We start from the raw sequence: 26,539 nt of genomic DNA on the forward strand, positions 1-26,539 counted from the left end.
TGCTGGGATTACAGGTGTGAGCCACCGCACCCCAGCCAGCTTTAGCATTAACAGAGGCTACATTTAATAACAGAACCTGTTCTCCACCTGTTGGCATCCTATATCTTATTTCACAATTGGTTCCAATCTTAGGGAAGAAAGATGAAGATGTTGACTGACCTTTTAAAACTCAAATCCTGCTGGGTGTGGCGGCTCATGCCCGTAATCCCAGCACTTTGGGAGGCTGAAGTGGTAGCATTGCTTGAGCCCAAGAGTTTGAGACCAGCCTGGGCAATATAGCGAGACTTCGTCTCTGTTTTAAAAACAAAAACAAAAACAAAAAACAATACTACCCTGTTCCAGCTTCTGGTCTCTTTAGAGCTTTTCCTTCCCATAGATGAAGACACTTGATGTTGATTTTCAGGCCTATCCCTGCCCCATTTTCGGCTTCAAATGTGTTCTGCTTGGACCTTCTACCAAGTCCTGTCCCTGTCTTTTGTATTTAGACTTCGTCATTGTACCTAGGTCATTAGAATTGAGTTTCTACCTTATATGCAAGTGTCTCTCTCCAGGAGCCCTCAGTCATAGTATCTTGGGTTCTGCTCTGGTAGCCTACCTAGGTCTCCAGTTCCTTTTTCAGGCTGGGCCCTTGCAGGTTCCCCTCTATATTAATTTCCTAGGGCTGCTGCAACCAATTACCACAAACTTGGTGGTTTAAATAAGAGAAATTAATTTTCTCACAGTTTTAGATGCCACAGGCTAAAACCAAGGTGTCAGGAGGGCTGATTCCTTCTGGGGACCCCCAGGGAGAATCCATTCCATCCCTCTCTTCTAGCTGGTGGTGTCTGCTGGCAACACTTGGCACTCCTTAGCTTGTGGCAACAACACTCCAAGCTCTGTCTCTTTCTTCACATGATCTTCGCATCTGTGTGTCTCAATATCTCAAATCTCTCTTTTCTTACAAGGACGCCAGTCATTGGGTTTAGGGCCCACTCAGCTATACTTGCACTGCATTAAGGATCTCGGGATGAGATTCTCAATTACATCTGCAAATATTTTATTTCTGAATAAGATCACATTCACAGGTATAGGGATTAGGACTTGGACACACTTTTTTGGGGACACAATTCAACCCACTATATCCCCTTCACTTCTTATTCCAACTGGAGAGAACCCATGATTCCTTGATAGACTTCCTGAAGCTGCTTGCCTGGAATTTTATATTATTTTGTTTTGTTTTTTGGAGGCAGAGTCTCACTCTGTCTCCCAGGCTGGAGCACAGTGGTGCAATCTCGGCTCACTGCAACCTTCACCTCCTGGGTTCAAGCGATTCTCCTACTTCAGTCTTCCAAGTAGCTGGGATTATAGGTGTGCGTCACCACACCTGGATAATTTTTGTATTTTTAGTAGAGACAGGGTTTCCCCATGTTGGCCAGGCTGGCCTTGAACTCCTGGCCTCAGCTGATCCACCTGCCTTGGCCTCCCAAAGTGCTGGGATTATAGGTGTGAGCTGCCGTGCCCCGCCTTGCTTGCCTGGATTTCTGAATGCCAGATGCCTTGGATGCTCCTTTCTGTCACCATTTGCAACAACTAAATCTTAGGGCCCCTTTTGCTGACTGTGTAGATGCCGTCTAGAGATTGTGGCCCACTTTGGATGCTAAGTTTGACTGCCACATTGAACTTCTCTTGTCAACACAGCACAGGCTCAGTGCCCCCAACCCCTCTATACCCCTCTCAGAATTTATCACATCTCATTGAGTGGGCCTGGAACTAGGTCTGCATATCTCCATTGGCTCTATCTGATTAAAGTGATCATGACCTGTTGTATTCTGAAATGCTACGCAAGAAGTGCTAGACCTCTTGGACTGATTTTCATGACTGGGCGCGGTGGCTCATGCCTGTAATCCCAGCACTTTGGGAGGCCAAGGCAGGAGGATCATTTGAGTTTAGGAGTTCGAGACTAGCCTGGGCAATGTATGGAGACCCCATCTCTATTAAAAATAAAAAATTGGCCAGGCGGGATGGCTCACGCCTGTAATCCCAGCACTTTGGGAGGCCGAGGCGGGCATAGCACTTGAGCCTAGGAGACCAGCCTGGCCAACATGGTAAAACCTCAGCTTTACAAAAAATACAAACATTAGCAGGGTGTGATAGCTTGTGCCTGTGGTCCCTGTACTCAGGGGGCTGAGAGGTGGGAGGATCATTTGCGCCCAGGAGGTGGAGGCTGCAGTGAGCTGTGATCGTGCCACTGAACTCCAGCCTGGGTGGCAGAGTGAGACCTTGCCTCAGAAAATAAAATAAAAGAAAGAAATAATTAGCTGGGCATGGTGGCATGTGCCTGCAGCTGCAGCTCCTAGGGAGGCTGAGATGAGAGGATCACTTGAGCCTGGAAGATGGAGGCTGCAGTGAGCTATAATCACACCACTGCACTTCGCCCACAATCCCTCACACTCCTCCTTTCCAACCTGGGCCCCTCAGAATGCATCCTGCAAAGAAGGGTGGCGAGAAGAATTACAGTTCTGCCATCAATGCACTGGTGACCAGAGAATATACCATCAACATTCACAAGTGCATTCATGGAGCTGGCTTCAAGAAGTGTGCCCCTTGGGCACTCAACAAGATCTGGAAATTTGCCATCAAGGACATGGGAACTGCAGATGTGCACACTGACACCAGGCTTAACAAAGCTGTCTTGACCAAAGGATTAAGGAATGTCTCATACGGCATCCCTATGCAGTTGTCCAGAAAATGTAATGAGAATGAAGATTCACCAAACAAGCTTTCAAAAATCTACAGTCAATGTGGATGAGAACTAACCGCTGATCATCAAATATATCAAATAAAATTATAAAACTGCCTTCCAAAACAAAAAAAATCATACCACTGCACTCCAGCCTGAGCAACAGAGAGAGACCCTGTCTCAAAAAAAAAAAAAAAAAATCAAAATAATGAGACAGAGTATGTTAAAATGTCTAGCTCAGTGCCTGGCACACAGAAGAAATGACTTACATATATTGAATACTTTCTACATGCTAGGGACTGTGATAAGCACTCTACATGTATTATCTCCTTCAAACTTCACAATAACTTAATATTGATCCACACTGGACAAATGAGGAAATTAAAGCTAGAATAACATTAAGCAGATTGTCTTATAGATACTAAAAGAAGTGAGATTTGAACCTAGGTAGTGAGAGTCTGGAGGCTGTTCCCCTTCATCGGCACACCAAACCACTGCAAAACATACTGGTTGAAAAAAAGCAAAATCGAATAAAATTTTTGTAAGAATTTGGATCAGTCCTAGTCAATCAACTAAAATGAGTAGAATTTTAGGAAATGTAAAGTTTTTAAACTTTACAACATTTTTTGAAAATGAGTAGGATGCAATAAAAACTGGACATAAATCTTTTGGCTCTTTTTTGTTTGTAAATAGGTTTGTGAGTGCAATTTATTTATTTATTTATTTGTTTGTTTGTTTGTTTGTTTGTCTGACAGGGTCTTGCTCTGTTGCCCAGGCTGGAGGGCAGTGGCGCAAACTCAGCTCATCAAAACCTTCATCTCCTAGGTTCAAGCGATCTTCCCACCTCAGCCTCCTAAGTAGCTGGGACCAGAGGCATGCATCACCGTGCCCAGCTAAGAGGTACAATTTCTATATATCAAAATGTATTTGCTGTAAGAGCACATTGGGTTTTCATAAATACATCCATCTGTGAAAGCACTACCGCAATCAAGATAACATTTTCTCACTGCTCCAGAAAGTCCCCTCCTGCCCTTTTGCAGTCAATTTCCCACCACATCCCACCTCTGGCCCTAGGCAACCACTGATCTGCTTCCTGTCCAGTCTAGAATTTCCTATGGGTAGAGTGATACACTATGGACTCCTCCGTGCCTGGCATCTTTTGCTTAGCATATTTTTGACAGCCATGCACCCTGTTGCATGTATCAGCGGTTCATTCCTCTTTACTACTAAGTGCTGTTCCCTTGTAAGAGGATACCAATTTAATTCTCCATTCATCTAGTGATGGACATTTGGCTTATGGATCAGTCAGGAGATAGAAACCAGTAATTTGAACAGGAAAATGTATTATAAGTGTTAGCTACTAAAAAGTAGTTAACAACAACAAGGGGTAAAAGAGGGTTCTAAGGTGGCTCAAACCTGTAATCCCAGCACTTTGGGAGACTGAGGCAGGTGGATCGCTTGAGCCTAAGGGTTGGAGACCAGCCTTGGCAACAGGGTGAAACCCTGTCTCTACCAAAAATACAAAACACTAGCTGGGTGTGGTGGCACATGCCTGTGGGTGGTCCCAGCTATTCGGGAGGCTGAGGTGGGAGGATCGCTTGCGCCAGGGAGGTGGAGGAAGCAGTGAGCCGAGATTGTGCCACTGCCCTCCCGCCTGGGTGAGTGACCCGCCCACCTCCCAGAAACAGAGGGCTGTAAGGGATCGAGAAGCAGCAAGTACAGTGAGGAGAGTGGACTCTCCAAAATATTTAAATTGTGTTAAGGAGAGGAGAGGTTATTTTTCTCTTTTGATGCTACGACAATCCTTGTCAACACCATTCTTCACCACCACACTCCAGCCACATACAAACAAACAAAGAAAGAAGGGATTGATCGCTAATGTAACTATTTAGAGCCCAAAACATTCATTGGACCACATTGTACTAGTAGTCAGTCACCATGTGCCACTAGCTTAGCAGTGCTATCAATCTCTCATTCCTCCACTTTCGCAGACCATGGCAGGACTCAGCTATCCCAAGCATGCCATGCAGTCCATCTGAGGCTTTACCAGTAAGTCCTTTGGAGACAGGAGATCATTGCTCAGATTTTTGTTCACTGAGCTAATTTACTTCTCTGTCATTATTTTAGAGGACAATCTGCATACAATGATACATAGCTAATTCTTGAGTATCCTTTAAACTTCGTTTCATTGTAGCTTAATGCAGAATATACTTACACAGTGTCATCCTGAAGTGACAATTAGAAAAGTATACGGATATTTTCTTTTTTTTTTTCTTTCTTTTTTTTTTTGAGACGGAGTCTGGCTCTGTCGCCCGGGCTGGAGAATAGTGGCGCGATCTCAGCTCACTGCAAGCTCTGTCGCCTCCTGGGTTCACGCCATTCTCCTGCCTCAGCCTCCCGAGTAGCTGGGACTACAGGCACCCGCCACCTCATCCAGCTAGTTTTTTGTATTTTTTTTTTTAGTAGAGATGGCGTTTCACCGTGTTAGGCAGGATGGTCTCGATCTCCTGACCTCGTGATCCGCCCATCTCTGCCTTCCAAAGTGCTGGGATTACAGGCTTGAGCCACCGCGCCTGGCCTGGATATTTTCAAATTAGTGTTTAGTTTCGTAATGTGTGACTATTCTCTTAAAAGCTTTAGGAAAGATTTTAGGAATTCTATTTTTATGAGATTAGTATATTTTAATTGCCCGCATTGTTTGTTGGTGATTCGATTTTTTTCACCTTAAAAATATTAATGTGGGGCTTACAAGCTCATAAATCAGTTACTGTTCAATTTTTTAAAAAGCCAGTCGGGCGCGGTGGCTCACGCCTGTAATCCCAGCACTTTGGGAGGCCGAGGCGGGCGGATCACAAGGTCAGGAGATCAAGACCACGGTGAAACCCTGTCTCTACTAAAAATACAAAAAATTAGCCAGGCGCTGTGGCGGGCGCCTGTAGTCCTAGCTAGTCAGGAGGCTGAGGCAGGAGAATGGCGTGAACCCAGGAGGGGGAGCTTGCAGTGAGCTGAGATTGCGCCACTGCACTCCAGCCTGGGGGACAGAGCGAGACTCCGTCTCAAAAAAAAAAAAACAACTGACATGCCTTGGCTAGTGCAAACAGTAAAACAGTTATTTTAACTGTGTTTGTTTGATTAGCTTGGAATCTAACAAACATTCTGTAAGAAGTCACTATCAAAGATAGGAGAAACAGATAGCCTGGCACTTCCTTCCTTACTAATGAAATGTTATGCATTTCAGTACTTTCTATGCAAAGAAAAGCAATATTGTATGAGAGTAATTAAAGTGTTCACAATTAGGTTCATACTCTGGTTTCTCTTCAGATCATATACATCTTTTGTCTTTTACTAAAGATTTCCGTGGAAAGGAACAATTCTGAGTTTCTGACTAAGTTTTGTTTTGTTTTGAGACGGAGTCTTGCTCTGTTGCCCAGGCTGGAGTGCAGTGGTGTGATCTTGGCTTACTGCAACCTCCGCCTCTCGGGTTCAAGCCATTCTTCTGCCTCAGCCTCCCAAGTAGCTGGGACTACAGGCACTTACCACCATGCCAGGCTAATTTTTGTATTTTTAGTAGAGACAGGTTTCACCATGTTGGCCAGTCTGGTCTTGAACTCCTGACCTCAGGTGATCCGCCCCCCTCGGCCTCCCAAAGTGTTGGGATTACAGGCGTGAGCCACTGTGCCCGGCCTGACCAAGTTTTTGAGGCCTTGCATATGTGGCACTTATTTTTATTTATTTTTAATTTTTATTTATTTATTTTTTATTTTTTTTATTATTATTTTTTGAGACAGAGTCTTACTCTGTCATCCAGGCTAGAGTGCAGTGGCATGATCTCAGCACACTGCAACCTCTGCCTCCAGGGTTTAAGGGATTCTCGTGCCTCAGCCTCCCAGGTAGCTGGGATTACAGGCGTGCACCACCACACCTGGCTAATTTTTGTATTTTTAGTAGAGACAGGGTTTCACCATGTTGGCCAGTCTGGTCTTGAACTCCTGACCTCATGTGATCCACCCACCTCGGCCTCCCAAAGTGCTGGGATTACAGGTGTGAGCCACCATGCCTGGCCCAGGGCTTATTTTTTAAAAAATGTTACAGATATTAAAGTTTGTATATTTTCCTAGTAGCATCAACAACCTGTTATTACCTAGATAACCACCCTTCTTTCATCACTCAAATATAAATTGAGGGGCTAAATAGGACCAGAGTTCTGCTACATACCAGAAAAGTGAAGAACCACAGAGTCCAACTCTTGCTCTGTGGAGTTTACAGCACAGGTAAGAAGACACAGAAAAGCCATTACAAGTGTTTTTGAAGAAGTACAGGGCGCAATAGGACCTAAAGGTCAATTACCCAGACTGTGGCTCACCCTGATTTATTGATTCTTCTTGTATTTTCTTTTCTGTTTTTTTGGGTGGAGGGGAGGCGCAGGGGACAGAGTCTTGCTCTGTCGCCCAGGTTGGAGTGTGATGGTGTGATCTTTGCTCACTGCAACCTCCGCCTACCAGGTTCAAGTGATTCTCCTGCTTCAGCCTCCTGAGTAGCTGGGACTACAGGCACCCGCCACCACACCCGGCTAATTTTTTGTATTTTTAGTAGAGACGGGGCTTCACCATCTTGGCCAGGCTCCTCTCGAGTTCCTGATCTCAAGTGAGCCTCTCGCCTTGGCCTCCGAAAGAGCTGGGATTACAGGATTGAGCCACTGCACCCGGCCTCATTTTATTTTTATAGAGACAGGGTCTCACTATGTTGCCCAGGCTGGTCTTGAATTCCCGAACTCAAGTGCTCCTCCTGCCTTGGCCTCTCAAAGTGCTGGGATTACAGGCCTGAGCCAACGTGGCCAGCCTCTTCCATTTCAAAATTGAAAAAAGAAAGTGAAGATACAAGCTACATTAAATGATGGTATGCATGCACATTTATCTTCCAGGAAGAACATTATTCAGTCAAATAATCAAGGTTCTCTCAGGCAACCTCTCTGGAAGGTTTGCTTGTGTGTCTAGTGGTAGATACCCCAAATCCCCAAAGAAGAAAGCAGGGAGTGGTGTGGAAGGGGTTGCCATGTGGAGATGAATTGGATTCAGTTTTCTATCTTTTAAGTTTTATTTTTACTTACATGGCTGGGCACAGTGGCTCATGCCTGTAATCCTAGCACTTTGGGAGGCCAAGGCGGGAGAATCGCTTGAGCCCAGGAGTTTGAGAGCAGCCTGGGCAATATAGTGAGACCCCGTCTCTTAAAAACATTATTTTTTAAATAAATAAATTTTATCTTTACTTAGGTGGAGACAGAGTCTCCCTATATTGCCCAGGCTGGTCTTGAACTCCTGGTCTCATGGGATCTTCCCACCTGGGCTTCCCAAACTGTTGGGACTACAGGCGTGAGCCACTGAGCCCAGTGAGTTTCCTTTCAAAGGAAAAAGAAGTGGTTGTCAAGCTCCTTCCGAAGAGGCCAAAGACAGAGCTGAGCAGGGCAAGAAAGCAGTGCCCTTGGGAGGAGCAGGGTTCAGGGTCTAATTCCTGTTGCTTTAGCCTCCGATTGTTACCTGCCGGGAGAGCGGATAACATTGCATGGGTACAGGGCTGCGGAACTGGAGCGCCTTGGCTATTTACACTGACCTGGAAAATGTCAGGATAAATGACAGAAGGCGGGGGTTGGTGACTGCACTCCTTCTAGAAGTCTCAACGCTTTGTGGGTATTGAGTTGTGTTTTTTCCCCCTCACCGTTGACTTGTCACTAAGTCACTGAGGAAGGATGGCCTGTAAATCGGGTGAGGGCTGGGGGAAGGGAGGTACTTAAAGTGAGACAGGCACCCCCCACACAGGTCACAGTTTAAAAGACGATGGTTCAGACCGTTATGCGAAATGATCTCAGAGCGGCTGTTCACCTTCCCCAAAGCTGCATTAAAAAAATTAGGATGGTTGACATCCCCCTTAGAAGACAGACCCCCCTCACTGAGACTAGCCCTCTTATCGGCTGGCCAGGGCGAGGAGGGGTGTGTGCAGGGTCGCCCTCGATGCCGCAGCCGGGGCAGGTGGGCATGAATGCGGCCCCACGCCAGGCTCGGCCTTCGAGCCCGCTAGGCGCGCGCGCACGGTAGAAGCGCTCGCCTCCGAACCTCGCGAGCGCGCCCCCCACCCCTCACCGTTGCACGCGCCGAGCCCGGGTGCCCCCGCCTGCCCCGCGCTTCCACAGCCCGAGCGCCGCTCAGCTGACCCGCGGGCGCCAGACGCGGCGGCTCTCAGCTCGCGAGCGCAGCTGCGGCGGCGCGGACCTCTCAGGCCGACACTCCCCCCGCGCCCCTCCCCCACCTGGCCGGGCTCCGGACTCGCCGCGCGCGAGCCCGCGGCCGCTTCCCCCGCGCCGAGCGAGGAGGCAGGCTGCGGCGGCGAGAGAAGGCTGCGCGGCCATGGGCGAGCCAGTGTCGCCCTAGGGCGGGCGCAGCTACCACAGTCGGAGCGGTGGAGGCAGCCTCAGCAAAAAGCCTTCCCGGGCGGCGGCGGCGGCCACTGGAGCAGCGCGGCCGGGATGAGCGGGAGCGGCGCGGCGCCCGGCCCGGGCTCGGGCTCCTCCCCGGCCGCCTGCCGCTTCGCGCACTACTTCGTGCTGTGCGGGATCGACGCGGACAGCGGGCTGGAGCCTGACGAGCTGGCGGGTAAGGCTAGGGTTGCGGCGGCGCTGGGTTCCCTCCGGGGCGCGGGGGACGCTGCGGGGACGCGCGGGAGGCGGGGTGCGGGCTCCAGACAAAGTCAGCTCCCAGCGGCGTTCCCCCTCCTCTCTCTGGCCGAACGGGCGCTCGGTCGCGTTTTAATGACATTGTTATTTATTCTGCGTGCGGGCTGTGCGGCTGCGCCCACCCGGGCTTTCGCCTCCGGGCGCTGGGTTATTAATAACGGGCGCGGGGGTGGCCCCAAGGGCACGGTCCCCTCCTGGTGCGTCGGCCCCTTCGCCCGCAGCCGCACGCGGAGGCGGCCAGTGACTCACCGGGCGCGCGGGTTGCCCCCCGGCCGCAGTGCCTGTCTCCCACCCGCCGGCCTCCCAACCCTGGCCGCGAAGTTTCGGCCCCGCACGTGACGCCGCTCTCAGGCCTCTCGGGGGAGGGGGAGTAGGACTCAGCTCGGCTGCCGCGGGGGTAGAGTCCGTGGAGCCGCCGGTGGCCATGCGGTGCGTGCGCGGGGCGGGGGCCGGTCGGACTTCATCCTGGACTCTGCCCTCTGCGCCGCCTCCCGCTCTGCGATGCCGGCCAAGTCACCTTTTGGAATCCTGTGGATTTGGCCGAGTCTGGGAGCTGACGGGGACCTTTGGACGCTCGGGATCCAGCACCAAGCTTTGTTGACACTGCCTACACTGTTCCCGAGTTTAAACTCAGTTGGGTGCACCGTGTGTTAGTGCCTGGTTTTCCCGGAGGGGTACCGGTCCCTCTGCTTGATTCATTTGATGGCGCAGTGCGGGGCTGTGTCGGGGAAACGATGCGGGGGGAAAAGGGGCCGTTAAAGGGCAATGGGGGGGCGGCGGAGTGCGCAGTGTCGAGAGGAGGCCGGGGAGAAACGACTGATTTCATTTTTCACCCCTGTTCCTTTCCGCTTGCCTCCGCGGGATCTGCATCTTGATATGTTGTTGTCGTTAAATGGGTGAGAGAAGTGACATCTACCGCCTGAACTTTGTGTCAGTGTTAAAGACTTAGGTCATAGCCTTTCAGAACAACTTCCTTAGGATAGATCATTCCTTATTGACTGCACCAAGGTAAATTTTTCGCTTTTCCTTTGGTGGGGGTGGGGAGACTGGGAAGAATCTATTAAATAATAAACAATAGTAAACAAAACTGTTAAGCCTTAAAATACAGTCCCCATCAACCCACGTCTTGGCTATCTTTTTCTTAACTCAGCTTCACAGCAAAACATTTTCTTTTTTTCATATTCTTTGGAGGTAGAAACACAAAACATTTTCAACAAAAACTGTAAGTCTAGTTTTAGTTAAAAAAATTTTGGAGAGCTAATAGAATACCAGGTTTTTCTGCATGTGTAATTATGTGATCACATTGTTTCTTCAACTAAGATTTCATGTACATCTTAAGAATGGCTTTGTCAAAGGATATGAAGAAAAAATGTCTGCAGAGAGATTAGGGGAGATTCTTCTCAAAATTGGTGAAGGAATATTCTTATTTTTCTGGACTCCTTTCTTCCCTAAAGATCCTAAACATTTGTGGCACCAGGGTCACTTGGAGGCTTTCTGTCAGTGACGACTGATGAAAGGAAAAAAGCCTGTATTTTTTCTTCTCCATTTGCTTACTGAAGCTAAAACAGTACCTTTTAGGTGTGACTTAGGACTCTTTAGGCACGGTGAGAATGATGTTGACAATACCATCAGACTTTAATGCATTTTTTTTTTTTTTGAGACGGAGTCTTGCTCTTTCGCCCGGGCTGGAGTGCAGTGGCCGGATCTCAGCTCACTGCAAGCTCCGCCTCCCGGGTTTACGCCATTCTCCTGCCTCAGCCTCCCGAGTAGCTGGGACTACAGGCGCCCGCCACCTCGCCCGGCTAGTTTTTTTTGTATTTTTAGTAGAGACAGGGTTTCACCGTGTTAGCCAGGATGATCTCGATCTCCTGACCTCGTGATCCGCCAGTCTCGGCCTCCCAAAGTGCTGGGATTACAGGCTTGAGCCACCGCGCCCGGCCTAATGCATTTTTTTTTTTTTTTTTTTGAGGCGGAGTCTCGCTCTGTCGCCCAGGCTGGAGTGCAGTGGCGCAATCTCGGCTCACTGCAAGCTCCGCCTCCCGGGTTCACGCCATTCTCCTGCCTCAGCCTCCCAAGTAGCTGGGACTACAGGCGCCCGCCACCTCGCCCGGCTAGTTTTTTGTATTTTTTGTAGAGACGGGGTTTCACCATGTTAGCCAGGATGGTCTCGATCTCCTGACCTCGTGATCCGCCCGTCTCGGCCTCCCAAAGTGCTGGGATTACAGGCTTGAGCCACCGCGCCCGGCCCCTAATGCATTTTTAAGAAACAAACTCTGATGTCTCTTTTTGCAAAACTGTGTGAGTGTGGGTGATTGGGATTTCTGCTTCTCATAATATTTAATGTATTCAGGTAATAATGTGTTTTGCCTGGTAATATTTCAGTATCATTCATCCAACAGGTTTGAAAGCGTCTATCTGTAGTCGGTTTTTTAGGCACTGGGGACAGCTGTGAGGAAAGCAGTCAGAAATCCCTGCCATCATGGAGCATATGTTCTAGTGTATAGAGATAATGAAAATGCAATAATCTCTCTGTAACCATGGGTGATGAATTCTAGAGTGTCCCCCACACCAAAATCATCGGATGCTCAACTCTCTTACAATAAAATGGTGTAGCATTTGTATATAACCTATGAACATTTTCCTGTACACTTTGTCATCTCTAGATTACTTATAATACCTATTAACATTGTAATGTTATGTAAATAGTTATTATACTGTATTGTTTAGGAAATGATGACAAGGAAAAAAGTCTGTACATGTTCAGTACAGATGCAGCTATTGTAGGCCTAACTACATTTTCAGTCTGTGCTTGGTTGAATCTGTGGATGCGGAGTCCACATGAAGTGCTGACTGTATATAGTTCTCCAGATGTTAATAAGTGCTATGAGGAAAAATAAAGCAGGGGAGTAGATTTAGGGACATGCCAGCAGAGTGGTGGGATGGTGGGGTTGTGATTTTAAATAAGATGGTTTAGGGAAGTCCTCACAAGGAGGGTGACATTTGAACAGAGCCTTGAAGGAGGTGAGGAAACAGGCCAGATGGATCACCTGGGGGCACAGCATTGCAGGCAGAAGAAACAGCAAGTGCGACGACCCTGAGTAGGACAGTCCCTAGTTTGTGCTGGTAACAGCAAGGAGTCCAGTATGGCTGGAGCTGAGGGAGAGGGAGAGTAGTAGGTAAGATCAAAAAGAAAGGGCAGGGGAGATTGTATAGGGCCTCATGCAATTATTAGGCTTTTAACTCTGAGATGGGAAAGCATTGGAAGGTTTTGAACAGGGTAATGACAAGATCTGATGTACCTTCTAAAATGACTGTTGTGGCTGCCATGTTGGGTAGATTATATCAGGGCAGGGGTAGAGGCAAGAGACCAGTTAGGGAGCTCTTTCAGTATTTGAGGTGAGAGGCTGGACGTGGTGGCTCATGCTTGTAATCCTAGCACTTTGAAAGACCGAGGCAGGTGGATCACTTGAGGTCAGGAGTTCTGCACCAGCCTGGTCAATATGGTGAAACCCCATCTCACCTAAAAATACAAAAAGCCAGATGTGGTGGCACACGCCTGTAATATCCCAGTTACTCTGGAGACTGAGGCAGAAGGATCGCTTGAACGCAGGAGGTGGAGGTTGCAGTGAACTGAGATCATGCCAGTGCACTCCATCCTGGGCAACAGAGGGAGACTCGGTCTCAAAAAAAAAAAAAAGGTGTTTGTGGTGAGAGATGTTGTTGGCTTGGTGAAGTGGCAGGAAGGACTCAGATTCTAGATAGATGTTGAAGGTTAACCCAATGAGATTTGCTGATGATTTGTATGAATATGTATGAATTCTATGAATATGGTAGTCATATTCAAAGAAAGTGATCAAAGATGACTCCAAGATTTTTGGACTGAACAATTGTAAGCTTCTCTCCTGAAATAGAAAGACTGGTGGAGAATCAGCCTGGAAATCAGTTCAGTTTTGGATGTGTTAAGTTTGACGTGTCCATTAGACGTTCAAATGGAGATGGCACATAGACAAGACATCTCTTGGGAGATCTGGACTGTAGGTATAAATTTAACGCCATGAAATTAGATGAAATTACTTGAGGGTTGAGTATAAATAGAAAAGAGAGGAGGACGCTCAAATGATTGAGCCCTGGGGCCATTCTAGCATGCATAGGTGGGGAGAATGAGAAGGAGACAACTGAGGAGATTGAGGAGTATGGATAGTGACATGGCAGGAAAACAGAATAATATCGTATCATGTTCTCAACTAAGAATTTTCTTGACTATTTGCGTAGAGCAACATTTGGGGATCATGAAACTGTGTCAGGCAAATGAGCCAGAAGGTGGTTTCTGTTTTGCTGCATTACTTTCAAAGTTAATGATAGTTAAGTTTCTATTTTGCCTTGCTGGAGCTGATCTGTCTTTATCACACTTTCTTAGCAAGTTGTCACCCTGCTTCTAGAAGGTCTTAATTGACTTCTATTAAACATAAATTCTACCAGCTTGCTTCATAGACTTTCTTAACATATGCTTGTTCCTAGAATTCACACTCTGCAGGTGATGCGACATTGAAATCAAATTAAAGACAATAACAGTTAAATAGACTAAGACCTTATAATAAAACTTATCAAGGCTTCAGATAGTTTTTAGACACTCCTAGTAAAACCCAGCTTAAACAGCAATGGAAAAGACTTCTTTCATCTCAAATATGTAGATCTCTTAATAGCTGAAAATAATTTAACTATATACATAAAAATATATTTTAAAATGGAGGACTTAGAAACTTTATGGTGATGTCCACATGTATATATTGATATACTCATATTACCTGTTGTCCTTTCTGTACCACATCTTAGTTGTGCTTCTCCTGCTCACTATATATTTTCAAGAGGCACTTTGTCCATAAATAAAATATCCTTTGGGAGAAATGTTTAAATTTCCTTTAAATATTAAAGATAAGGAAAAAGTTTCAAAGTGGAATTCTTTATTGCATATAGAAGAAAGGAGGTATAAATGGAGGCAAATCATGCAATTAGTTGATGTCAGGGAAGGCAGACATCATTTTGAAATCTTATTTTATAGCTCTTATTTCCTTTAAAACCTGGCTGTAGGAATACACATGGCTTAATCTACAGCAATCTTTTGAGCAATGGGAAAATGAAGGACATGATAAGGCCTTTATTAAGTAACGTAAATATACAGACCCTCTAAGAGAGCAGGGACTTTGCCTCTTTCATAGTGTCTTATATACAGTACACAGTGTTTAATAAGGGAATGAATATAAGTTTACATATGAGTCTATAAATTATGTGATGACCAGAATATTCTTAAAGTGTTCCCTTGGTAGCCTGGATTCAGCCCTCCTAATAGTTGTTGAAGTCTGATAAATGAGCTCTCTGCCATAGAGTTTTGTTTAGATCTTTTCCTTGGTGTCTCTCTGCAGCTATTTTTAGCTTCGGTTGTGTTGGGTGTGGTTTTCAAAAGAGTGTAGAGACAGTAGAGACCATGATCTGAATTCAAATAAGTATAAAATTTAGTTGAGACTGACAGAATACCATGTCACATTAGTTCTTGAAGGTACCGTAAACATATTTACGGTAAAGAAACTGAGGCTCAGAGATTAAGGGCCCTCTCAGATTACATTTGATCAGCAGTAGACACCTGACTAGTGCCTGGTGGTTCCAGTGCACTATGCTCCATAGTTATTCTATTTAAGCTCAGAAAAAAGATGAGCTTGACTCATTCAACAAGCATTTCAGGATTGCACTTATTCCAGACTGAATGTCATAGTCAAGACTGTGCCGAAGTGTGTCTTTTAAAAACAGTGGCCAGGTGTATAGGCTTAGGTGAAATAGAAGCTACCCTGATCCAAATACCATTGGTACTGTGTCAGTTGTTAGCTTTGTTGACATCCTAGGCTCGCAGTAGATTCCTGGGAGTTTGGAAGGTCTGCCCCGGGTAGCTCGGGAGCTGGGGAAGGAGTAAGTACAGGGATCAGCCTTCATTTTAATGAGGCCAAAGAAGATTCAAGATCTGGTTGCTGTGTGCTAGTTTGACTCTTTGTCCCCAAACCTCATGTTGAAATTTGATTCCTAATGTTGGAAGTGGGGCTTACTGGGAGATGTTTGGGTTATAGGGGCAGATGCCTCCTTGATGGCTTGGTGCCCTCCTGGAGATAATAAGTGAGTTCTCCCTCTATGAGTTCCCACAAGAGGTAGTTGTTAAAAACAGTCTGGCACCCCTCCCCTACCCTCTTTTTTCCTCTCTCTTGCTATGTGATCGCTAATCGCTTAGCCTTCTGCCATGAGGGGAAGCAGCCTGAAGCCCTCACCAGAAGCAGATGCTGGTACCATGCCTTTGGCGTAGTAGAACCGCAAACTATTTCTTTTCTCTCTCTTTCTTTCTTTCTTTCTTTTTTTTTTTTTGGCGGGGGGAGGGGCGGGAGCGGGGGACACAGCCTCTGCTGTTACCCAGGCTGGAGTGCAGTGGTGCAGTCTTGGCTCATTGCAGTCTCAGTCTCCTTGGGCTCAAGCAGTCCTTCACCTCAGTATCCCTAGTAGCTGGGACCATAGGCGTGTGCCACCATGCCTAGCTAATTTTTGTATTTTTTGTAGAGGTGAGGTTTTGCTGTCTCTACAAAGATGTTGCCTAGGCTGATCTCAAACTCCTGAGCTCAAGCAGTCCGCCCCTCCTTGGCCTCCCAAAGTGCTGGGATTATAGGCAGTGAGCCACCATGCCCGGCTGAGTCATTTCTTTATAGACTGCCCAGCCTCAGGTATTTCTTTATAGCAACACGAAAACAGACTGAGACACTGTGGTATAATGATCACTCAGTTTTGGAAATCTACTGGAAATGAAACTCTTTATAGTAAAATTGGCCCAAAAGTGAGTGAAGCTAAATTCTTTGTGATAACCCCAAGGCTCAGGCTTATGGCACATTTTGTTAATGCAGGACACACCAGCATAGACAACTGGGAAGACAAGAGAGGGGAAGAGGGTGAGAGTGTCTTTGTGGGAGGAGAGAAAGGGAAAGAAAAGAGGACAGGGAGAAAGAAAGGAACCTGGAGGAGTACAAGTTCTGTTTGCTGCTAAGGTGTTAAGACAGACTGTCCTGAAATTCCTGTGCACATCCTTTTCCTTGTATTTCCACTGTTGGTCACAGATACTTTCAGAGTAATAAAAGTAAATATCTAGAATACAATGCTTTGTTAGTCATGATTTCCGTAAAGCTTCATAGGGAGAAAACATTTTCCTCTTCTATAATTTACTGAATGGTGGAGATGGTTCTATACAGGACACTTTAGGAAACGTGTGCCATATGCCCGATCCTTAGCATTTTTGTTTAATAATGACCTAAATTTTGTTTTTGGTAAAACCATAACAACCATAACTAGCTATTATATTTTGGATTATTTAATGTTAAATGCTTACAGTGTGTCAGATTCTGGACTACATACATAAGTGATGGCCTTTGTTCTGTAAGAATCTATAATGAAATAGTAATAGTAAAATAGCTAACATGTTTATAGTGCTTTCCACATGCCAGACACTGTGCTAAATTCTTGTTGTTGTTTGTTGGTTTTTTTTTTTGAGACACAGTCTTGCTCTGTTGCTGAGGCTGGAGTGCAGTGGTGTGATCTCGGTTCACTGCAACCTCCGCCTCCCAGGTTTAAGCAATTCTTGTGCCTCAACCTCCCGAGTAGCTGGGACTACAGGTGCGTGACACCATGCCCGGCTAATTTTTGTATTTTTTGGTAGAGACAGGGTTTCATCATGTTGGCCAGATTGGTCTTGAACTCCTGACCTCAGGTGATCTGCGTGCCTCGGCCTCCCAAAGTGCTAGGATTACAGACGTGAGCCACCGCACCCAGCCACTGTGCTAAATTCTTCGTAGTCATTACCTCATTCAGTCCAGACAACAACCTTAGGAAATAGGCATTGTTTTTTCTCTTTCTCTTTTTTTTTTTGAGACGGAGTCTCGCTCTGTCGCCCAGGCTGAAGTGCAGTGGCGTGATCTCGGCTCACTGCAAGCTCCGCCTCCGGGGTTCACGCCACTCTCCTGCCTCAGCCTCCTGCGTAGCTGGGGCTACAGGCGCCCACCACCACGCCCGGCTAATTTTTTTTTGTATTTTAGTAGAGACGGAGTTTCACTGTGTTAGCCAGGATGGTCTCGATCTCCTGACCTCGTGATCCGCCCACCTCGGCCTCCCAAAGTGCTGGGATTACAGGTGTGAGCCACCATGCCCGACCCATCTCGCTCTCTTTTTTTTTTTTTAAAGGCTGAGTCTCACTCTGTTGCCCAGGCTGGAGTGCAGTGGTGTGATCTCTGTTCACTGCAACCTCTGCCTCCCGGGTTCAAGCGATTCTCCTGCCTCAGCCTCCTGAGTAGCTGGGATTACAGGCACACACCACCACGCCTGGCTACTTTCTGTGTTTTTAGTAGAGATGGGGTTTCACCATGTTGGTCAGGCTGGTCTAAAACTCCTGACCTTGTGATCTGCCCACCTTGGCCTCCCAAAGTGCTGGGATTACAGGTGTGAGCCACTGTGCCCGGCCTGTTTTCCCTTTTGTACGCAGGAGGAAACTGAGTCTAGAGAATTTAAGTACTTTACTCCAGTTCATATAATAAGAGAGAAGCCTAGATTGAAGGTCTGCCTGACGTAATTCATCCACACCCATAACATCCATACCCATAACCACTGTATTTGCTGTCTTCCTAGTAACATATGCTGTATCATACAGATTGTAAAATCTACCAGTATACAGATCCCAAATGGGTAACCTTATCATCAAATGAAATTATTTTTTTATTCCTCTATATGGTAAAGATATTAAAGGCGACACTAATGGGCCTTTATGACCTTTATGACCTGACCTAGCTTGTTTCTTCTTTGGTTAGCACTAGTAATTTCTCTTGCATGCATTTCTTCATTCATTCATCAGAGAGTTAGAAGAGTATATATTTAACGATATTTTTACTTTTGTCGATGAATATTTTTAAAGATAAGGTGTTACTATATAAAGGCTTTTACTATGAAATTTTAACTTTTTAAAAAAACTCTTGCTCTTCTTACTGGGTTTTATCATTTCTTACCATAAATAATTTGTTATTAGGTGAGTTTATAGTTTTTTTAAAGGAATGTGTGAATGCTTGTGAAACCATAGCTGGCAGGGCAGTGAGTACAGCAGTTAGAGCTGGATGCACAGTCAGAAGCTGAGATTTCAGTCCTGGCCTGTCACTTATGACAGCTGCAGGCATCAGTATTCTTGTCTGTCTTGAAAAGGGTTAAATGAGATGAATGATTTCTAACTACCACCCTTGGGGCCTGAAATTGTTTTTGAGTATAAAAACTAAGTTTATCTGTAAAAAAAAAAAAAAAAAAAAAAATCAATCCTAAATGTCATAGAACAAGAGGACCAGTACATACCACATGTATAGTCAGCCCTCCGTGTGTGGGTCCCACATCTGTGGGTTCGACCATCATCAAATTGAAAATACAGTGTTCCAAAAAAATAAAAACCAAAAATGGTGGTTGCATTTGTACTGAACATGTACAAGTTTTTTGTACTTGCTATTGTTCCTTAAACAACACAGCATAACAACCATTTACATGGAATTTGCATCGTATTAAGTATTGTAACTAATCTGGAGATTATTTAAAGTGTATGTAACCTGGAGATTATTTAAAGTGTACGGGAGAATGTGCGTGTGTTATCTGTATATACTACACCATTTTATGTAAGGGGCTCAAGCATCTTGGGAGTCTTGAAAACAATCCCGCACAGATACTGAAGGATAACTGTACCACATAAGGAGCGATTAAGTAATTACAAAATCAGTCATCAGGAAAGGGAGAAAATCAGTTAGTTTATACTGTTCCCTTTCCAGGAAAGCTACTTTTTTTTTTTTTGAGACAGAGTTTCACTCTTATTGCCCAGGCTGGAGTGCAATGATGCGATCTCGGCGCACCGCAGCCTCCGCCTCCCAGGTTCAAGTGATTCTCCTGCCTCAGCTTCCCGAGTAGCTGGGATTACAGGCATGTGCCACTACGCCCCACTAATCTTTGTATTTTTAGTAGAGATGGAAGTTTCTCCATGTTGTTCAGGCTGGTCTCGATCTCCTGAACTCAGGTGATCTGCCTGCCTCTGCCTCCCAAAGTGCTGGGATTACAGGCGTGAGCCATTTTGCCTGGTCGAAAGCTACAATTTTTAAGCAGAATTTTGAAATCTTAATGTCAATTAATGGACTCCCAATTGTTATCTACAAGGACTTTTAAGGACCCAGGGGTTCCTGTTTGAAATTACCATGCTGGGCCGGGCGCGGTGGCTCAAGCCTGTAATCCCAGCACTTTGGGAGGCCGAGACGGGCGGATCACGAGGTCAGGAGATCGAGACCATCCTGGCTAACACGGTGAAACCCCATCTCTACTAAAAAATACAAAAAGCTAGCCGGGTGAGGTGGCGGGCGTCTGTAGTCCCAGCTACTCGGGAGGCTGAGGCAGGAGAATGGCGTAAACCCGGGAGGCGGAGCTTGCAGTGAGCTGAGATCCGGCCACTGCACTCCAGCCCGGGCGACAGAGCGAGACTCCGTCTCAAAAAAAAAAAAAAAAAAAAGAAATTACCATGCTGATCTCTAGATTATTACTGTAGTATGGATGACACTGCCAGTTCCCAAATTAACAGTCAGTGAGATCTTAGAATAATATTTTTCTACTTAAAATTCTCTAATAACTTCCTTTGTATTTAGAATAAGATTCAAACCTGTAGATATTTGTTTATAACAAATAAATATTACATTTATTTTTTATTTATAACAAGAGTGAGACAGGATCTTGCTCTGTTGCCCAGGCTGGAGTGCAGTACTGCGATCACAGCTCACTGCAGCCTCAACCTCCTAGGCTCAAGTGATCCTCCTACCTCAGCCTCCTAAGTAGCTGGGACTATAGGTGTACACCACCATGCCTGACTAATTAAAAAAAATTTTTTTTATAGAGATGGGGTTTGTGTTGCCCAGGGTGGTCTTGAATTCCTGGGCTCAAGGGATCTGCCCATCTTCGCCTCTCAAAGTGCTAGGATTACCACTATGCCTGGCCTATGTATGGGTTTTAAAATCGCTAAAATGGGCCAGGCGCGGTGGCTTACCCCTGTAATCCCAGCACTTTGGGTAGCCAAGATGGATGGATTACTTGAGGTCAGGAGTTTGTGAGCATGCTCACCAACGTGGCGGAACTCCGTCTCTGCTAGAAATACAAAAATTAGCTGGACGTGGTGGTGTTTGCCAGTAATCCCAACTACTGGGGAGGCTGAGGCACGAGAATCTCTTGAATCCAAGATGTCAAGGTTGCAGTGAGCTGAGATTGCACTACCGCACTCCAGCCTGAGTGACAGAATGAGACCCTGTCTCAAAAATTAAAAATAAAATAAAATAAAAATAAAAACCCTAAAATGGAAGTTAGAGTTTCCTTAAAAATGAGAAACTTGAGATTGATGAAAAAGCAAGAGAATGGGTAAATGACTTTTTTAAAAAGGTATCTAACAACTTTGTGAAGAGCTAACTACAAAATGTATTAGCCTATTCCTTCCCTCTTTAAATAAGATACGGTAAATAAAATTAACCTTTTTTTTTTTTTTTTTTTTTTTAATACCAGTTATATGCAAGCAAGCATGCAGGTACCGACAAGGCTTTGATTTTTTTTTTAAGCAAACATGTCTTATTTATTTATAAACTAGTGTCAAGTGTTGAGCACATAAACGATGGATAGTGTTTATGAAATTTCAGAAAGTGGTTGTACTAAAGAGCACTTGTGGCTTCAGTTGTGGTTTTAAAGGAATATCTTAGAAAACTGCGTATACAGATTTGTTCTTCATGGCACCTACATCAGCTTTGGGCACAGCCAGCCAGTACAGTTCTCTTTGTTTTTATAAAGTTTAATCCTATGTATGGGATTAAATGGGACTGTCTTTCCCCATTCCTTTCTCTCTCTCTCTCTCCCTCTCTCTCTCCCTCTCCCTCTCCCTCTCCCTCTCCCTCTCCCTCTCCTCTCCCTCTCCTCTCCCTCTCCCCCTCCCCCTCCCCCTCCCCCTCCCCCTCCCCCTCCCTCCCTCCCTTCCTTCCTTCCTTCTTTCCTTCCTTCCTCTCTTCCTATCTTCCTATCTTCCTCTCTGTCCCTTCCCCTTCCCCTTCCCCTTCTCCTTTCTCTTTCCCTTCCCCTCCCCTCCCTTCTTTCTCCTTTTTTCTTTCACAGAATCTTGCTCTGTCTCAAAACAACAACAACAACCCAGGCTGCAGTGCAGTGGCGCGATCTCGCCTCACTGCAGTATCTGCCTCCTGTATTCACGTGATTCTCCTGCCTCAGCCTCCCAAGTAGCTGGGACTACAGGCACTCACCACCACACCTGGCTAATTTTTGTATTTTTAGTAGAGTAGGGGTTTCACCTTGTTGGCCAGGCTGGCCTCAGACTTCTGACCTCAGGTGATTCATACCCCTCAGCTACCTACCCAAAGTGCTGGGTTTACAGGCGTGAGCCACTGCGCCTGGCCTCCATTACTTTTCAAACAAACTGCAGGGATGGCTGGTTGAGTGTGACGAGGTAAGAACTGAGAATTCTAGGAATGAAAGTATTAGTATTTTGTCTGCTGCTGAGACAGCACATCCTGAGGAGAGAAGAGGCTGGAGGATTGGTTTTCTCAGATGTTCTGCACCTTTTCCAAGAATCTATGACTTTACTAACTTTATTTGAAATTAAATATTGTAACTGTTTTTACTAACATGGGTTTCTTGGGTTACCTTTTATTTTTCTGATAAAACCTGGTGTATATCACTCATGCAGAAAGCTAATTTTGAAATAATGCTTTTTTTAAATGACTTTCAAAGATACGTGCTAGCATTATTAAGTCAGAAATAATCCCAGGAAGTCACCCTTATACTATGAAGCTATGAAAATAGCTAACATTTATGAAGCGTGAACTGTGGTTGGTGATTTATAAACACTAATTCTCACAATAACTTGAAAGTATTACTTTTCTCATTTGATAGATGAGAAGGGTGACATTCAGTGAGTTGCCCAAAGACAGGAAAGGCTGTAGCTCGGATTCCATCCCAAGCTGTCTGGCTACAAACTAGCCCTTTTTCCTATGCCCTGCTGCCCCTCTGAGTCCTTCAGACCAGCTGTCCTCAACTGCTGGGTGGTGACACGTTAATGGGCCCACCATTCATGAGCTAGGTCACAAGTAATTATTAACAACAGCAAACATACTGAGGTTACGATATATATTTTAAAATAAGTGGAATGGATTCAAGTTCTTCCCTCTAATGGTATCATTTTTATTCAGTTCCATTCCTATGTGCTTTTATTGGATGGGAGAGAAAGGTGGCATTGTATGCATCAAACCAGTAATTGTACATAGCCCCATACATAATGGGAAATCTGTTTTATGCTACTGGTAAGTTACTGTTACTGATGAGTTATGAATAGTTTCCACATATTAATAAAGCCTTTAGGAATATCACTGCAGAAGTTAGTTTGTTTGCTTTACTTTCCTGTAGAAAACTGTTGTGTACATTATCTGAGGATACCCTTGGGAATGTGTTTCTCAACACTTGCTGAGCTGGATTGTTTCTACAATGTGACAGTATTTTGGAAAGAGCATTTATAGATTACAATAAAAAAAGATCCAAAAGGTGATGTGTGCTAAAAACAAACAAAAACGTGATGGAGTTAATAATGTTAGGGTTGTAGAATTTTTTTTTTTTTTTTTGAGACAAGGTCCCATTTTGTCCCCCAGGCTGGAGTGCAGTGACATGATCTTGGCTCACTTCAGTCTCCACTTCCTGGCCTTACGCAATACTCCTGCCTCAGCCCCCCAAGTAGCTAGCACTATAGGTGTGTGCTACCATGCCCGGCTAATTTTTGTATTTTTTGAAGAGACAGGGTTTCACTATGTTGCCGAAGCTGGTCTCAAACTCCAGAGCTCAAGCTATCAGTCTGCCTCGGCCTCCTAAAGTGCTTAGGATTACAGGCGTGAGCCACCGCGCCGGACCCTGTAGAATATTTTCATTCAGTCCTGCTGTGAAGACTGAAGTGCTGAATCCTTAAATATAGCTTGTGGACCTCTAGATTTTAAACTGTGAAACCCAGTTGAAAGATATTTTTAAGTTTAAATCTATTTTTATAGATTACCAGAGACCTCCTGATGAAAATCCACTTAATTTTGCTTTATTTTTTTCCTGTCCATGCCTGGAGAATACAAGTTTCTGCTTTGTAGGCTATATTTTCTTGCCTCTCCCTTTTCTTCCTTTTTTCTAGTACAACAAACTCTGTCATTTATTTAAACAGGAAATTATCCTATAGTTTGAGAAAACATCAATGTAGAAGTGATAATGTAAATTAAGTAAATTTCTGATCATCTTCGTTCCTCAGTACAGCTTGACACAAGATTGCTCATAGACCAGGCTTTTGTATTTTTTTCTCTAATCCCTTCTTCAAAGATCACCGTTATTTTCACCTTTGTCCTCATGATGCCACTTCTTATTGCTCTTTTGGTTGTCTCTTTTTGAGAAAAACCTGTAGAAGAAGAAATATTCTTTTGATAAAAAAAGTTCTTGTGTCATTATGTAAAACCTTATAGTGAAAAAACTCTTTCTTTTTTTTAGAAATAGGATCTCACTCTGCTGCCCAGACCAGAGTGCAGTGGTGTGATCATAGTTCACTGCGGGCTTGATCTCCCAAACTCCTGGGCTCAAGTAATCCTCCTGCTTCAGCTTCCTAAGAAGCTGAGACCACAGCTGTGCGCCACCATGACCAGCTAATTAAAAAAAAAAGTTTTTTTTGTAGAGATGGGTTCTTGCTTTATTGCTGAAGCTTGTCTTGAATTCCTGGCTTCAAGTAATCCTCCCTCCTCATCCTAGAAAAGTGCTGGAATTACAGGTGTGAGCCACCACGCCTGGCCTGAAAAAAAACTTTCAGATGTCTGTCTGAATCCTCCAGTTACCTTCATTTCTAGCAGAAACTGGGAAATTTCTTTTTTTTCTTTTTTCTTTTCTCTTTTTTCTCTTTCTCTTTTTCTTTCTTTCTCTTTCTTATCTTTCATTATTATTATTATATTATTTGAGATGGTATATCGGTCTGTCTCCCAGGCTGGAGCGCAGTGGCATGATCACGGCTCACTGCAACACACTCTGTCTCCTGGGTTCAAGCAGTTCTCCTGCCTCAGCCTTCCGATTAGCTGGGATTACAGGCGCCTGTCACCATGCATGGCTAATTTTTTTATTTTTTAGTGGAGACAGAGTTTCACCATGTTGGCCAGGCTGGTCTGGAACTCCTGACCTCAAAATGATCTACTCACCTTGGCCTCTTAAAATGCTGGGATTACAAGTGTGAGCCCCTGTGCCCGGCCTCATTCTTTTTTCTTTTTTGGAGACAGAGTCTGTCACACGGGCTGGAGTGCAGTGACACAGTCATAGCTCACTGTAACCTCAACCTCCCAGGCTCAAGCAGTCCTCCCACTTCAGCCTCTTGAGTAGCTGGGACTACAGGCACATGCCACCATGCCTGGTTAACTTTTTTCTTTCTTTCTTTTTTTTGAGACAGTCTTGCTCTGTCACCCAGGCTGGAGTGCAGTGGCATGAACTTGACTCACTGCAACCTCCGCCTCCTGTGTTCAAGTAATTCTCATGCCTCAGCCTCCCAAGTAGCTGAGATTACAGGCATGTGCCCTGCTATGTGCCTGGTTAATTTTTAAGTTTTTTGTAGACATGGGGTCACACTGTGTTGCAAAGGCTGTCTCGAACTCCTGGACTCAAGCGATCCTGCCTGGACCTCCCAAAGTGCTGGAGTTACAGGTATGAGCCACCACATCCAGCCTGAAACTGGGAAATTTCTTATATCTCACAGCTTTTCAGGTTTAGTACCTTTTATTTCCAGTATCCCTTCAGTTTTCTTCCTCTTCCTTCTCTTGTGGTCCTTTGAGAAAACAAGGACAATCTGCTAGTCTAATAGTATTCTTTCTAGATATTAAATTTATATCAATTTTTTATTGCTGTAGATTAGGACTAAAATAGCAAAAAGGAATTGTTTCCTTTGGGCAGAGATGTGAATTGTTTTTGAAGGGGTAATGGGTAGTCACAGTCTACTCTTACATAATTCCCTGATGTAGAAGTCCTCCTTTGCCACAAGAATCAGCACCAACATATCAATTGGAATTCCATGAGAATGAGATACTAACTTTAATAAGAATATATTGAGCAGTAGGAATTTATGGCTGGTTATAGGTTTAAAGCTTGTAGATGATTTACTTTTAGAACCACAGTGTTTTTTATTTTTAGGTTAAGTTATCCTCAACTTCAGCTCTAACTTTTAAGGAAATGTAAATGGCCGGGGTAACAAGATAACAGATTGTTTAAAACTATTTCTTATCTCCTGTCTCAAGTGTATGCTTTTCCTTAATAAATAAACTTTTGTCAGGATTTCAAAATATTCTGGCTCAGCTCCAGGAAAATGAACTTTCACACTAGACTTCACTTGTTTTGTGCCATTGTTCACTAGAACAATGACTGTGATTTCAGTTAATTAAAACACAGGCATTGGTACCCTTGAGGTGGCTATGCGAAAATAGATTATTTTGTTTGGTTATTCTCACTCCTGTCTGGCAGTGCTTCATTTTTTTTTTGGCAGCTCTAGCTACAATCTGATTTTAATTAAATACGTGAAAGTTGTGTGTACTAGAATATAAAATCTTGTATATTCTTCAGAGCGAAGAACTGACAGGACTCGTTTACAGTGAACCACTTGTAAATCATCTTGTTTCTGGTGGATGGGGCCAATAGGGAAATAAAGTATTGAGTGTATGGAGAAGATATAAGTTGGTAGAAAACAAAAACGTAAGAACCATACTGGTGATTCCAAAATTCCAAAATCCCTCCTCCTCCCTTTTTTTTTTTATTTTTTATTTTGCGACAGAGTCTCGCTGTGTCGCCCAGATTGGAGTGCAGTGGCGCAGTCTTGGCTTACTGCATCTTACACCTCCCAAGTTCAAGCGATTCTTCTGCCTCAGCCTCCCGAGTAGCTGGGACTACAGGCACACACTAGCATGCCCAGCTAACTTTTATATTTTTAGTAG

At 44.9% G+C, this 26,539-nt stretch overlaps 1 protein-coding gene and 1 pseudogene across 5 annotated transcripts in view; both read left to right on the plus strand.

Annotated features, from left to right (window-relative positions):
- Nucleotides 1-6,020: 6,020 nt before the first annotated feature.
- LOC117091298 lies at nt 6,021-6,130 on the plus strand (annotated as a pseudogene).
- A 2,770-nt stretch (nt 6,131-8,900) lies between these two features.
- Nucleotides 8,901-26,539, plus strand: part of DENND5B (DENN domain containing 5B) — a 208,207-nt gene continuing 190,568 nt past the window's right edge. For 2 of the 5 annotated variants that reach the window (XM_033222492.1, XM_033222493.1), the window contains exon 1: nt 8,916-9,363. In XM_033222492.1, coding sequence (XP_033078383.1) covers nt 9,237-9,363 — 127 coding nt within the window. In that variant the 5' untranslated portion in view covers nt 8,916-9,236. Of the gene's footprint in view, nt 9,364-26,539 lie in introns of all 5 variants that reach the window. The other 3 variants (XM_033222495.1, XM_033222496.1, XM_033222494.1) reach the window with 3 other exon arrangements.

Source organism: Trachypithecus francoisi, unplaced genomic scaffold (assembly GCF_009764315.1).
Source record: "Trachypithecus francoisi isolate TF-2019V2 unplaced genomic scaffold, Tfra_2.0 Lachesis_group11, whole genome shotgun sequence".
NCBI classification, from domain to species: domain Eukaryota; kingdom Metazoa; phylum Chordata; class Mammalia; order Primates; family Cercopithecidae; genus Trachypithecus; species Trachypithecus francoisi.